The sequence below is a fragment of the Amaranthus tricolor genome, chromosome 12 (assembly GCF_026212465.1).
Source record: "Amaranthus tricolor cultivar Red isolate AtriRed21 chromosome 12, ASM2621246v1, whole genome shotgun sequence".
Taxonomy (NCBI): Eukaryota; Viridiplantae; Streptophyta; class Magnoliopsida; order Caryophyllales; family Amaranthaceae; genus Amaranthus; species Amaranthus tricolor.
In genome coordinates this window covers 4,889,397-4,904,673 of record NC_080058.1, presented here as the reverse complement: position 1 = coordinate 4,904,673, position 15,277 = coordinate 4,889,397, and the positions used below count along the sequence as shown (strand labels likewise).

Genomic DNA, 15,277 nt, shown 5'->3' with positions numbered 1-15,277 from the left:
GTACATCATAAAATAATTTACAAATTATCATATTTACATTCTTTATTCCTACCCTATAAGTCTATATCTCATAGTTTAGGGACAATAATGATATTTTGCTATTAATCTATCATTTTCTTAATACTTGTGCTAAGTCGAAATAGTGCAAGTATTATGTAACGGATGAAATATTCTTTTGCCATATCCAACATTAATTAATATTAATAATTTCCTAATATGTCAAAAACAAACATAATTACAGAATCAAATCATAAGTAGTACAAACCTTCTTTATACTAGTAGTACATTCAGCAGTAGTCCCTCAAGTATAAATATACAAAGACTGGACTATACTCTGTAGAGTATACTCTATTTCTGACAGTCAGAAAAGTCAGTAAGAAAACTGTTCTGTAAACCCAAACTCCCAAAAACAAAAGAAATAAACTTGCCAATGGAAAACGACAACAAAAAGAAACCCATGTGGGCCCTTTTATGTCGACACAATTAAAATCCCCCAATTTTTTCCCGTTTTCCCGCCTTTTCAAACCCTAATTATAAATTATATTCAACGGGTCTGTCATTGTAATGTATCCCTCTAATTTCTCTGTATATTAAAGTAAGAGAAAGGAGAAATTTAAAAAATTTACCCTTTTTTATTTTTTTGTTTTGTTTTTGGTTCTTTGGTTCTTGAATTTGGGGTCATCTTTGCAGAGATAAATAAGAGAGAGAAAGTTAGAGAATGTGGAAGAGCTTTCAAAGCTCTTCATGCTTGTTTGTATTTCTATCTCATCATGGATACTCCTGATAAAATTGCTCAACTTACTCCTTCCTCATCTTCATTTGTTTCCAAATATGAGGTATTTCTTTACTTTTTTTGTGGGTTTTGGTTTTTGTTTCATGAATTTGAAAACCCAGGAAGGTTTTTTGGAATGGTGGGGAAATGTTGGTGAATTTGCTGGTTGTTCTTTTGTGGGTTTTGGATCTGCATGCAAATTTGGGACTTTTTATGAATTGTAGATTTTTATTTTTATTTTTATTATTTTTTTTTGTGTGTGTTTGTATGTGTTTTAATGAAGTAGAGTAATTTTTAACTGGTTTGTGTTTGTGGAAGTTAATTTTTTTTAAATAAAAATTTGGTTATTTTTGTATGAGTTTGAATTAGGGTTCATAAGATTTAATCCTGATTGCTTTTGGGAATTGGGATTTTGTTCATCCTTGTAAAATATATTAAAATTTTCAGGAAAAACGGAAAATTAAGGGGAACTGGTTTTACCAAAGATTATTTTTGTAGGTCCGGATTAGTGAGATGATATTTTGACCTTTAGGTCAACCATTGAGGTGTTACATTATCCTCTGGAGTCTAAAATTCCAAAACAATGAGTATTTTTTGATTAGCCTCAAAATGCTAGGACAAAATGCAAATTCTTTTGGGAAGTTTGTATAATTGGCTTACAAATTTCTTGTACTCACCCAAATTTTATAAATCAATAATTTGTTTCTTAACTTCAACAATCTAGATATATATACTATTAAAATGTTTAGATTGAGGTTGTAATGTTTAGATCTAAATTGTATTAGTTTGTAGTTCTCAAAAATGGTTGTGCTAGTGCACAAAAAAGATTTGGAAATATTTATGTATCATGAAAGCTTCTCCCTTTATTTTCCTTTTTTGTGTAAAATTTGTACTTGTAGAATTAGCTATGGTGCATTTTGAGGGATGATTTTTGTTTGAGGCTTAATATTGCATATTGGTTAGGAATGCAACATTTGTATGAATTGAGTTACATAATTGTTAAAAAACATTGTTTTTTGCTAAGTAGGTGAATTTGTTGATGTAGCATTTTGTTTGAAATTATTTATACTTTTCTTGGAAAATTGCTTGGAGAATGACACAAAATATAGAAACTTATATGCACTTTTTTCTTTATTTGGTATTTTTCTAGGTAGGATAGACTAAGAGCAAGTTTGGGGCCTTGTGGTCCAATATGTTGGCCATATTTTGTGTAATTCTCCTAGGATCTATACCTTAACATTTGAATGTTCACATCATAGGATATGAATTTTGGATTGTCAGAATAAATTTTTAAAGATGAAAAGATTTTTTGATTAGTCTTGATGTCTATTTGTTTGTGTATCAACAAGTAGGCCATACAATTGATATTTTCTATGGATGTGTTTTCATTTGAAAGTTTCAACAAATTGATGTACCACTTGTCAGTATCCCCATTTCGTGCATTTTACATTGGTGCTTGTCGGATCAAATTATGTTTGCTAATGCAATTGTTCTTACTAAACCCTTTAATGTGTTTTTAAGTTAATGGGAAAAAATTCTCAAAATTTTTGAACTCAAATGTCTTTGATCTGTGTAAGTGAATACCTTAATATTGGTACGGAGACTTGAATTTTAATCATTTGTCAATCATGAATATATTGCTATGTATTGATTGCATTTAATAAGTATGGCAATGATTGAGAAGATAATTGAGAATAATCCACTTTATGATGACAATGATTTTAATGTTGTACTGGAATCTAGGTACAGTAACCCCTAGTCTAGTACTGAAAAGAATTATCTAGCGCAATAATTAAAAGGGTTGGAGGGACTAAATTCTTGGTAAATATCATTCGGGCCTCACAAAAATCGGGTTTTTTGAATTTTTTTTCTCTATGTTGAGGGATTTAAGTGCTTGATTTTGTTTATTGAGTTTTACATAGTAAAGTTTGCCAAGAGCTTGTAAATAATGCTGTTTATCAAAACTTACCCTTTTAACTTAAAGCTCATCTTTTTGGGACTGTAGCTAATCTGTAATTCCAGCAGACTTTTTTCACCCTTCTTGCATTCATTTCTCTAAGCAGAATTTATGAAAATCCCTTTACTGCACATGTATTAATTAAAATGTATGATTACACTCTATGGCCTAGTGCAAAAACTGTAGTTTCAGTCACAATTGTGGTAAAGTTCACAATGATGTGGTAATGTGCTGATGTGTTGTACGACCAAATGTTGGCCGAAATCATGAGATTTCCCTTGAACCAGCCTAAAATGTGGTTCTTGTATACCTGGTAATATCGGTTAAGTAAATCTGAAAACCTTTATAACATGACCGATATGATATAATGTGGGCTTGTTTTCACCCTATGCTTTATGGCTTCGTAATGTCATGTAGCAGATTATAAAGCTGTCAACTTCCGCCTCTTTCTATCGACCCAACTTATTTCGTTGATGGGGAGGCTTTATCTAGCTTATTATGGTCCATGGAAGCACTCGGAAAATCTTGATTTGTTGCTTCATTCTTGGTTTCATATTGTGTTTCATATTTTACATACAGGTTTCTGATAAGAAAATGCTCATTTGCAGGATTCTCCAGTGTTTAATTACATAAGCACTTTGTCACCTATCAAATCATTTAGCTTGGGGAACAGCACACAGTCATTTCCCCTTCTGGGGTTTTCTTCTCCTCATGCCTTGGAAACTCCTCCGCCTTATCCAAGGGAACCTAAGATCCCAAGGTGACGGTTAAGTGCAATTTTTAGTTGTTAAGATACCTGTCATATGTAAGCCCGATTTATTAGGGGACTCAAATTTTACTTTTGTTCTTTTCCTCATATTAGGGCAAGTCATGCTATCGAGGCACCAAAAAATGACAGCTTTCCAAAAGTTTGTGAAGCTAAAGCGGCAGAGATGTCAGTTGAAATAGAACTAACTGATCTGCATACTGCCGAGATGGATAAAGTTGAACGGGAGGCGAATGTCAGCCCGACTGATTCAACCTCAAATATGATTTCTGAGATCCCAAGAGCTTTGAAATATGAATGTGATCCCCCCGAGAATAATGATGCCCATCGTGATGCTGTGAAGCCCCGTTATGCTCTTAGTGTTGCCGGAAAAGAATTGTTTCCTGTAAAGATCATGCAAGGTAATCCTAAAGAAGCGGACGGTTCATTTGAAAATGAAATGAGAGTGCAGGCGAGTCAAATGGAGCAAAATAAGGAAGCGTGCGAGGGGAGGGAATTTGTGTGTGAAACTTCTGATATGTTACACTCTCATTCAACTGCCAAAGAAAGTTACCATGATCAGATGGATGCTTTTGTCGCAGCGGTCTTGCAGCCTCCTAATGATCATATTAATGACACCCAGAAACTGGATTCTGCTTGTCCAGTTGTAGATAACCATGTCCTGGAAGAAGTGCCTGCTGGCAGCATTCGTGCTCAACCGGCCGAGGAAGTTATGCAGTGTTTGAAGACTGAAATGGATGATAAGGTAAGGCAAAGATATAAACACAATTTAACTTCAAGTAGTACCCACAATTTGCTTTACTATCTCATTTTGATTGTTTATATTAGTATAAAAACTCGTATAATGCACAAGAAGACGACAATAGAATAGGTAGTGGAGTTGAAGTAGCCAACATGTTAAATTTATGCTTGAAAAATGGTAGGGTTAGTTTTTAGTATACTCATTTGCTCACTTAGTAGTTACAAACTGACATTTGACACTTGATGTTTAGCCTTGTTCTCAGCAGCAGCAGACGACAAGAAGACGTTGTCTAGTTTATGAGGTGTCTGGGTCTCGTTACCGGAAACTGGTTGCTGATTCACCGAGCAATTCTCCAACTAAACAAGGTGTTAGTTCTGTGATCTCATCTGATAAGTGTGTGATGTCCAGCAGATCTGGTGGCTACAAATTTTCATCAGCACTCCCTAGTATCGGTTTGCACTTGAATGCTTTAGCAGCTCTTTCTAAAGACAAAATAATTGTTAAGAGTCAGACTTTGACTTGTAGAAGGCAGCTAATAAGATCACCACACACCATATCCTCGTCTGATTCTGTCATTTCTGATGCAAGACTTCCTACCGTGAAATTAGAGCCAGAAATTGTTGAAAGAGAATCCGATGAACAGAATGGAGTTCAGGTGTCTGAAAATGGGCCTGAGAACTCTATATTTGGGGATGGTGTTGAGCTTCCTCAGTGTTCTCCCAAGAAGAAAAGGTATATACTCCTTTGGATCTCCAAGAGCAGCTTTTCCACCTCTACTGAAGCCAAGCTGACAAGCGCTGCTCGTATCGTATCTAATTCTGTTTTGATGTTTCGTTTGGCAGGCGGAAGTCAGAAAACATAGGAGAGCCTGAATCTTGCAAGCGATGTAACTGCAAGAGGTCAAAATGCTTAAAGCTGTGAGTGTACTTACTGTACTTTTAACCTTTTGCTTATTTGTTTTAAGATCTTGTCCAGTGTAACATAATTCGTTAGCTAATGCGCTTGAATTCACGATTCGCTCAAATTTGCCCAAGAATAGCCCAAAACCGACCATAATTCGCTTTTTACGATTCGTGATTCGCGAGGAGATCAGCGAATCATGTAACACTGATCTTGTCATTATAGGTATTAAAAGTTAACATACATATATGATATAGGCGTAGGCATAGCTTGAAATAGGGTGAATATTCTGTGAGTGTTGGTGACAAATGATCCTGCAATTGCTTAATAGTATTCTTGGTGTATAACAAGAATTGAATAAGTGAAGGAAATAGCATTGTTTCTTTTCTAATAAAAGTTACACCCATTATTAATTTAAGAAAAGTCGCGGACAATGACTATTGAATGTGTAACATGATTTGCGTATCTCCTTGCAAATTGCAAATTGAAAAAGCAATTTATGTCGGTTTTGGGCTATTTTTAGCCATTTTGAGCGAATTGAGAATTCAAAAGGCGAATCAGCTAGCGAATTACGTCACATTGCTATTGATTGTCATCTTAGTTTTCAAAAATTGTGTATTTATCTAGATGTATTGATCTCCTAATTCTTTGATGCAGTTACTGTGAGTGTTTTGCGGCTGGTCTGTACTGCGTTGAGCCCTGTAATTGTCAGGACTGCTTCAACAAGCCAATTCACGAGGATACCGTACTTGAAACTCGTCGACAAATAGAGTCCCGCAATCCGCTTGCATTTGCTCCTAAAGTAATTTTATGTGGTGACACTCCTAAAACCGTGGTAGGATGCTAATGCTTTTCCAACTTCGGCTACACTGATTTCACAAAATATTGTATGAATATAATCTGTTTTCTCTTGGTTTTGAAGGATGAGGTGAATAAAACTCCAGCTTCAGCCAGACATAAAAGAGGATGCAACTGTAAGAAATCTGGTTGCCTGAAGAAATATTGCGAATGCTTTCAGGTTGGTTCTCCCTTAATTCTTCTTTCATTTCGTGGTAGTTATTTCACAAACGTTGATGGGAATATTGCATTTTGTTTTAAAGGGCGGTGTCGGATGTTCTCTGAGCTGCAGATGTGAAGGATGTAAAAACACCTTTGGTCACAAGGAAGGTGAGGATGTGATCCAATCTAAATTTGCATGCTCTCGAGTTTTGAGCTTTTATTTTAACCATAAATAGTAAACTCTCAAGTTTCTAATATGTTTGCTCGTTTAGGTAGACCGTAGACCGGATCAGGATAAATTTGGATTAGACGAGTCTTGCATTTGTTGGGGTTGACGTCTTTGAATAACAGTACAACAAAATCGATTATTTGAGTCTAGAGACGTTTTTTAGACAAAAAATAACTCAAATACTAGATGGTAATAAATATCCTAGTTGATAGCCTTGAGAGAGGAAGAGAGAGGCTTGTTATTTTCGGTTCAAACGATAAGCAGGATTTTAGGTTGAGGAATTAGGAGAAGGTAAGGTAATTGGTAACTCATTTTGCCTTTGTGGTTGTTTGGTAGATGCTAACTGCCATCTCCCGCCCCATCTTTGCGCTTGATTGCATCCCCCACCATAAACACACTGACAGAAACCTCCACAACCCCCACAATTAAACAACTAGAACAATCGCTGAAATCGCCATTCACGATTTCTTACACCAATAGAAAAGGAAGTGTAATCGAATTAATTTTTTTCGATGCTTTTTCCCTCATTAAGATATTGAATAAAACAAATTACTTTTCACTGTAATTTTGAAAGAAGGTTTAGTTGGCCTTCAAATGTAAGTAAATAGTTTCGAAACGTATAAAATTATGAGAATTACCTTTAGTAACAAAAGTGGTTGATTTGACGGTCAAATTCGACCAGGAAAGTTGAATCTGGAGTTATTATTGTCAACCTTGACTCTTTGAGCGTTTCTTCATAAGGGTTGAAAAAGGAAGTGATGCAAGTCTTTCGGGTTTACTTTTTGGGAGTTTTCCTTTGCTTTCCCTAATCCCATTTTCATTTCTTTTTCTTTTTGTGAAACAAACACTGCATAAATTGACCACATTCTTCTAGTCCTCCCTATGAAAAGAGTATGAGTATGGATTGTCCGTCACCTTCTCTCACCCAGACCCTGCTTGGGATATTGGGTATGATGATGATGATACACTGCACAAATTCATGCTGTGCACGTCATATATTCTGAAGTCTGATTTTCAAACAAACAGTTCAGATTTCAGACCATATGGGTAGTTTAGAATTGATCAATCGAGAATTTCTCCAATTTACAGCATCATCTAAGATCATGCATTGCTGCACTGGTTCGAAGTTACGTTTTTTCCAATAACATTGTTCAACTTTTCATTGACTCTAGGAACTGAAAGTATGGTATTTCGAGAAACAAAATTCCTTCACAGGAACGCATCAGATGTCAGTTTACACGACGATGTTCATAGAGCAGAAAACGAGAATGACGATCAAGCAACACAGCCTTTGAAGAATGCAAGGTACTAAACATGCTCCTTTTTCCATTCCTTCTCTCGTATGTGTATATTTCCAACGATCGATTAGACTTTATAAGAAGACTAATGAAAAGCCTTTGACCAGGCAACCCGTTAGGAGGCCTTTTCACTTAAGCAGAACGCCCCATCATATTCTTACACATACCGATGGACCTTTCCTTCAATCAAGCGCGCCCCTTATAACCAACCAATCCAATGAGACAGCTTTTGAGGCAGAAGACGATGATGCCCTTGAGTCGGAGGCATTGAAGGGCGATTACTCACTTCCTACTACTTCCGTTAAGTCTGCATCTCCTAACTGTAAAAGAATTTCACCTCCTCATAGCGGCTTTAATACATCTCCCGGTTGGAGGAGTTGTAGGAAGTTGATTCTGCGATCAATCCCGTCATTAACATTTACTCCGGAGAAAGAAAACATGGAGTTGCCAGGAAAGCTTCAATGAAATAAACTAAAAGATATTGTTTCGTTGAGAAATGATTGATTGATCCTGTTTCAACCATGAAAATATCCTAGATTGACAGTTGATTTCTTTGTTTTATTAATGTTATTTAGTCAGATAATTTTACTCAGTAGTGTATTGTATAAAATGTTTTGTAGTTTATACTTCATAGTGGCTATGTTTCTTTGTACTCCGTAGATGATTGTAGTCTAATTTGTATTGTACTGTTGATATCTTGTAGAACTAGTTCAAGCCATAGAAATACTCTGTCAGCTGGAAACTTTCTATTTTTAGAATGTGGAGTATAATATTCTGCTTAAATCTTGAGCTATTCTTGTAAAAGATCGTCTCTAAGTGAGATGATTTTAAACAAGGAACTCTATTTTCATATTATGTATTAGATAGGCTATTTAATCCATGTATGAGGTGCTTCTCTGAGTGAGATTATCACATAAAACAATGTGTTAAATCTTTAGTTGAAGCTATTATATTAAATTCTAGTAGCACTTTATATTTGGAATTTGAGGCTTATTATCATTATCAACCTAATATTCCGTTCGAAAATAGGGTTTTGGTGAGCAAAGGTGACGAAAAATTCTTACTTGTATTCTCTTTAAAGAAACGATTGGAGGAATGTAGTCAATTTTATCCCCAATAAGTTCTAATAAGAGAGGACTTGAGGAATGTGAAATCTGAGGCTTTTTTTTGTTAATTTAAGGAAAAATAAGTTCTAATAAGAAACAATGGAGAAAAAAAAAAAAATCTTTGGTGTAAAAAGTGAGAATTAAATCCCTATTACAAAGGTGAATGAAAAAAAATTCAACTAGGTTAAAGACTAACCCATAATTTTCAGAAGCTAATATTAAAGTAAAAGAAATAAATTATACTCAACTTCTCTTAGTAAGTACTCTTTTCGTTTCTTAAAATTCATCATATTTAATCAAACGAACTCTCACAAAAAATAGTCAAAGAAAATTTAAAAAACAAAATAGAATTCCTATTAATTATTGTGATTTTGTATTTACTCGACCTCGATTACTCTTTTTAATTACAGGTGAAAATCAAATATTGAACTTTTCTCCATTTATCTTTATTCTTTCTTAATAGTGGACTCATGTCCTTTTATTTGTCTCTACTTTTGATTTTTTCTTTTTCTTTGAAAACTAGTGACTGCCTAGTCATCTTTCGCAAACATGAAACACAAACTCACACGTCAACCAATCTATATTTATAGCTATAATCTATTTATAATACCTATTACTAAAATAAAACACAGTTGACATTATCACTTTTAAAAATTATTTAAGTGTCACTTTCTTAATAAAAGTTTTCCCTCTAAAATTAGATGATATGTGATTCTTATTACTCCCATAAATTATTTTCATATGTTTGACTTAGTACAATCAAATTATTATTTTTTATATTCTCATTTAGAGAATAATATATTTTATTTTATTTTATTTTTTCAATTATTTATAACACCTTTTCAATTTATTTATTAACAGAGTATTATTTGATATTTTGGATATCTTGAGATGGTTAACGTATAAAATACTTTATCTTTTGTTGTGATTTATTTCTTAGTCGTTTATAATATTTTTTATTTTATGTATAAATTAACTTTATTGGATTGGGCTTGCTAAGAGGCGTCTCTCTTAGTGACTGTCTCTCAGTAGACCTACAGTTATTTTTAATGTAGTCTCAAATAGAACTCACAAAAATAGTCGAAAAAAGAAATGGACAAACATAAAAGAACGGCACAAGTTCTTGTGAGAGACGGTCTCTTTAAGAGACCATTTCTAATTGGGCCGCCCCATTTATATTTTTTTTAAAATATTATAAGTAGGTATTAAGAATGATGTAAGTAGACATTTAAGATATTGAAAGTAGGCATTAAGAATACGGTAATTAAGCATTACGAATAATGTAAGTAGACATTAAGAATACAGTAAGTAGGCATTAATCTTTGATGGGTTGGGCTTGAGATACGTCTCTTAATAGTTGAAAGAACGGAAACATTAATTGAATTAAACTTTGGAGAAGAGGCCCAAAGTCTTTCGAAAATTTGAAATGAATAAGATTAATTAAAAAAAAAAGCACCAAATAAGAGCAAAATTAATTTACTACCAAATATAAGCGGCTAAATCCCATATCTGAGGTATGGGTCTGTTCGCACTTACTAACTGCGAACACGTGGTTTGATTCAAAAAAAAGCCAAAGAAGTTATTCGCACTTACTAACTGCAAACAGGACTGTTGACTTTTTTTGACCAAATCAATTGTTAGCAATCAGTAAGTGCGAACAGGAATATCCCTAAATACAACAACTTCTTTCTAAGTGCAAACAGAGGAGCCTGGTCAAACGGGATCAAGCTCCTGTTCGCAGTTACTAACTATAAACAACACCGAATCTGAGTACTAGAGCTGAAGGCGCTTATATTTAGAAATAAGTTGATTTTGATCTTATTTTGTGTCTTTTCTTTTATAATTAATCTTATCTATTTCAAATTTTTGAAAATTTCGAGACGTAATTGACGTTGGGCCGGGTGTTTTGAGTTGGCAAAATGCTACTACTACACCTACTAATTGGGTCGGGTCTAGATACAATACTGGGACTCTAAAGTCACTGCCGACTGCCGAAGAACGCCGTGTTCGCCTCGCCACTGCCACCGCAATCTAAACTGTCTGCCGAATTGTTTCTAACGAATTAGGTTTCTCTCTTTCCCACATACTCTTTTCGCAATTGATGCATGAATTTAATAATCATTTTGTTCATTTGGTATGTTTTTGACTGAAAGTGGATTATGGATTTTTGATTGTTGTCTTTCTATCATGTATCGAAATCACTTGTTTATCGATTATCGCTGTCCTGTGTGTTGAGGATTTGAGATGGTTTGCGAGACAGCATGCCGATTTTGTGTTTTGTGTTACAAACTTACTTGTTTCTTGTTTCCATGGGGCAAAATTTATAGGAGTAGTTTCATTTGTTTTGGTTTATAAGAGACAATATTAAAATGACACGGTAAATCATATGCATTTGTTACTTATTTGAAGTTGCTATGGTGTTTGGTGCCAAGAGTATCATTGTTATAGCTAACAAGATTATCAATACTTACCCAAGAAAGGAAAGATAGGAGGAGAGATTGGACCTTGTAATTAGCATTTTAAATGTGTTTAATGGAGTATATGTATACAATGTGTTTTGGAATGTGGAGAAGTTGATGAAAATCTATGGTAAGGTAAACATGTGGAAAACTTTCGAGAGGTCAATGTGAAGAATTACTAAAGTCTAAAAATCAATTTGAGTGCGTACACAGTTTTCAATTGTTGGCCTCAGGAAAGAGACTTGTAAGTGAATGGATTTTATAGTGATCTAAGTGAAGTTTATCGTATAGAAGGATGCATATCTTCTTAGTTCCCCACAATTCTTTTTCAGTGAAAGGAAGACTACGGAAAGAAAATTAAATAGTAGGAGTTTGGATGGTTATTTAGTTTACCTTTAATAGTTCTCCTATGGACTATCATATGATATCATCATCATGAAGAAAGGTTCTAAAGAAGGTGATAATTACCATATTGTCGGTGATTGGTCCTAGAAGAACTAGAAGTATTTCTCATTGTGATAAATCAGAAAGGTTACATGATTACATCATCTTATCAAGCCATTTAATTGGTTCCTATTTCCAACCTAAGCAATGTTAAGGGGTTGAATACTTGAATGTATGTGAATTATAACAATAAAGAGATTGTTTCTTATTGACCTCTAATTGGAAACATTGTATGCAACATCACATGAATATGAAACACTTATAGTTTGGTGAGTTTACTTAAGTTAGTTTTAATTTAAAACCAAATAAATATGTCTTTGGCAAGCTCTCTGTTCATTGTAATGTTGCTTTATAAGTTTTATGGATTTGGTGATCACTTTGCTCCTCCTAATGTTTCAGAAGAAAAAATGCCACTGGGGATAATACTTGGGCTTGGAAGGGCAATGCGCAGGAAGCGTACATCATCACTTGATATCCTTTCTTCAAAACGAGCCCCTAGAAATTATTACAAAGGAAAGAATTGCAAACCTACTGGATTTCATACTCGCAAAGGTGTGATCCCCATCAAGTTTTGTGTTAACAATCTGTCAAGTTTTTATGCTAGTAGCTCGATTAAGTCCTTTTGACTGCACACTTTATCTGCCAGCTTTCCTGCTTAACTCATCTTAACTTTCCATAAGGATGTTTAAGATACATGTTATGTACTTCGCCTTCATTTATTCATTTCACGTGCTTGTATTCGCATGTGTGTTTGCAGTAATAATTCATTCATTCCACATGCTTGCATTTGCATGTTTGTGTTTGCAGTAACAATTCATTCATTTTGCCCATATGGGTAGTCGTATTCTATTTGATAAAAATTTTCTTGGAAGGCTTTTAGATTTTAATCACCAAGGAATTAAATATTCCCTAAAATTGAAAAATGAAAAGAAAAAGACACTAAGGGCCAAGTAAATGTACAAATATTGTGACACTCGTTTCAAAAAAATGATGTAACGAAATTGTTGCTGGGAAGGATCCCTTTTTTCTTTGTATGGTTCCGTTTTGTTTGTTGAAGTAATATCGAAATTCTTGCAGGTGGCTATGTTGTGGTGCAGGAAAAGCTACCTAACTATATCGTTCCTGATCTTACTGATTTCAAGGTACTCATCCAGATTAGAAATGTTTAATTTTTTCCGTTGAAAAATCTTGATTGCATCTATTCATGACGAAGCCAAAGATTAATAGTTATTTGGTTTCAAATTATAATGGAGTAGTAAAATGACTCGTTAAATTATGTAAATTTCTTGTTTATGTGAAATTCCAAATGCAGTTTGCTATCAAGGGGCATTTAGAAACATCTCTTTGTTTTTACATGGGTAAGCCGTGTACATTTGACCCTCAAACCTCACCTAGATTGAAGCCAATTAATTACTTTCGGGTAGTGTAAGTTGATTAGGAATTATGATTGCTGCCAAAAATAAACCTGAAAACATGGAAGCGAGATGTTTATGTAGTAATGCATATTTTGCAGGCTTATGAATAGATTAGTTTTATGGGGGTAAGTCTATAGAAAAAAGTTCATCTTACAATTTACTATAGTACAATCATTCATCAAAACATGAGTACTACCTGACTATTATGAAGAAGTAAATGACGTTCTTTGATTATGGGGAATTGTAAATAGCCTTGTTATTGAAAGGATAAGGTTGCATACTCTTGGCATGGGGCAACCTTATTATTGTTTAAAGTACATAGAAAAGCTTTGTGCCAATGACATAGAAACAAGAATATCGAAATAGTTTTGGGAAGGATTAAGGACCAAGGACTGAAGAGACATTCACGATAACTTGTGCATTGATTTCTAATTTCTAAGTAGGGACACATTTAGGTGAAAAACACTAGAGCTTTAGGTTTCTCTTTGGTATTAGACAACAAATTTCTTATGGTTAATGATTAATCGTAAATGATCTATAGTAGGATCAATGCTGACCATTGATTATGTGCAATTCCTTTGTTGGTCTTCACATTTCTCTTGACATTAGATTATGTCAACATTTCTGCTATGATATCCTGGAAAGTTTATTGTTTGGTTTTAAGCTATCTTGTAAAATGTGAGAAATGTGTTTAAATGGAAGGTTTTATTGCGAAATCTTCTTCCTCGTAATCCATGTTATTATGAAATCCTCTCTTTTAACTAGAGTACCAATACATTATGTCATCAAACAGCCACACAAACATCTAAATCCTCGTAATCTTAAAGCTTTTATGAGTCTAATCAAATTTTTCGAATTTCTTCTTGTTGGGATTATGCATTTGCATGTGTAAACTTAAAGAGAAGTTTAAGATTGCATCAACCCATATTCAGTTCTTTACGTGTATGTCGTATGCTGGTATCAACTCTTTTTTTGACTGAGCTCGTCAATCTTCGATCTACTTTTTGCAGCTCAAGCCGTACGTTTCTCAGTGTCCACTGCATGCCACAACTGAGAATGCTGCTCCATCAAAATAGAATTGACACCTTTTAAAAGATCGGAACTTAGATATGAATTTTACAAGCAAAGATCTCAATGAAGCTAGACTGAATTTGATGGTTGATTTTGTTCATTGTATCTGTTTCAGCTACATTTTATTTAGGACAATATAAGCTGATTAAGTCAAGTTAACTGATAACACCAATCACGTTCATGTTTGAACATTGTACGCTGTTAACACTATCCATCTTGCTCTAAATTTTATGCTATGCGTTGCTTTCGTTGCTGTATAATGAGAAATGTAGTATGAATAAGGGTTTGTTCTCTTCGACATATTAAACTTTTAGTACTTGATGCTTTAGGTCGTAACCGATACGATTTATGCTCGTTTTGTGTTTTGGAAAAAGGGCTCTCTATTTTAACTGTACTATGGATGTATTTGAACATAAGGTCATTAGCTATATCATTATATCTTTCTTTAGGCTGTGTTTCATATTAGACATGGGGACTATGGAGCTTCATAAAGGACTTACATGGACAACCAGTCTTTAGCAAACTTGCCAACAAACATGCATTTTCAGCTACATTATCACAATCACAATTTCCACCGCTTCGGGTTCTAAGTTGTTATATTCTAAACATTTGTTGTTTAAACCCTCTTGTAGTAATTAAAAGAGTCATTTTTAGTTGTAAATTGTCCAATCTCTTTGAAGCATTTGGTTATTTTACCTTCACTTTTATACTTCAAATAGTCACTTCAAATTTTATAGTGGATAAAATTGGAAGAAATATTTTTTTACATTCAAGTAATTCTTCTAAACAACTAAAGTGATTTAAAAAAATATAATAAAAAATCTAATTTAAATTCGAAGAAAGTAAAACTTCTACATCATAGATTTTCACCCACCCATTGGTTATATTGTTAACAATATTATAACTTTCGAGTCTAAAGAGTCATTTAACAATGCTATTGGCTATTAGTCGTTGGCCCGATTTAAGTGACTTATTTGACCAATTAGTAGCATTGAATTTTGTGTTTTTATTTCAACAAGATACTTTCTCCGTTTCAAAGTATTCAATACATTTCAATAGTAACACTATTCATCTCTAATTTTGTTTTAATAATTCTGACTCATGTCATGCATAAGAAAT

General features: G+C 33.9%; 2 protein-coding genes across 2 annotated transcripts; both read left to right on the top strand.

The window, feature by feature from the left end:
- Positions 1 to 551: 551 nt before the first annotated feature.
- LOC130828240 (protein tesmin/TSO1-like CXC 4) lies at positions 552 to 8,560 on the top strand. The gene is made up of 10 exons (XM_057694094.1): positions 552 to 836; positions 3,338 to 3,489; positions 3,592 to 4,240; positions 4,488 to 4,969; positions 5,080 to 5,154; positions 5,795 to 5,972; positions 6,060 to 6,155; positions 6,238 to 6,304; positions 7,538 to 7,670; positions 7,771 to 8,560. The coding sequence occupies exons 1-10, from the start codon at positions 771 to 773 to the stop codon at positions 8,126 to 8,128; spliced, it is 2,256 nt and encodes a 751-aa protein (XP_057550077.1). The 5' UTR covers positions 552 to 770; the 3' UTR covers positions 8,129 to 8,560.
- A 2,112-nt stretch (positions 8,561 to 10,672) lies between these two features.
- On the top strand, positions 10,673 to 14,505 carry LOC130828239 (uncharacterized). Its single transcript, XM_057694093.1, has 4 exons — positions 10,673 to 10,835; positions 12,072 to 12,224; positions 12,750 to 12,814; positions 14,098 to 14,505. The coding sequence occupies exons 2-4, from the start codon at positions 12,080 to 12,082 to the stop codon at positions 14,161 to 14,163; spliced, it is 276 nt and encodes a 91-aa protein (XP_057550076.1). The 5' UTR covers positions 10,673 to 10,835; positions 12,072 to 12,079; the 3' UTR covers positions 14,164 to 14,505.
- The last annotated feature ends 772 nt before the right edge of the window (positions 14,506 to 15,277 follow it).

Bases quoted from the DNA above. Each gene is read 5' to 3' on its own strand.
- LOC130828239 (XM_057694093.1), top strand. From the start codon at position 12,080: ATGCCACTGGGGATAATACTTGGGCTTGGAAGGGCAATGCGCAGGAAG. The intron at 12,225-12,749 runs GTGTGATCCCCA...AAATTCTTGCAG, and splicing joins TGGATTTCATACTCGCAAAG to GTGGCTATGTTGTGGTGCAG. The intron at 12,815-14,097 runs GTACTCATCCAG...TACTTTTTGCAG, and splicing joins CTGATCTTACTGATTTCAAG to CTCAAGCCGTACGTTTCTCA.
- LOC130828240 (XM_057694094.1), top strand. From the start codon at position 771: ATGGATACTCCTGATAAAATTGCTCAACTTACTCCTTCCTCATCTTCA. The intron at 4,970-5,079 runs GTATATACTCCT...TTCGTTTGGCAG, and splicing joins TGTTCTCCCAAGAAGAAAAG to GCGGAAGTCAGAAAACATAG. The intron at 6,305-7,537 runs GTGAGGATGTGA...CATTGACTCTAG, and splicing joins CACCTTTGGTCACAAGGAAG to GAACTGAAAGTATGGTATTT.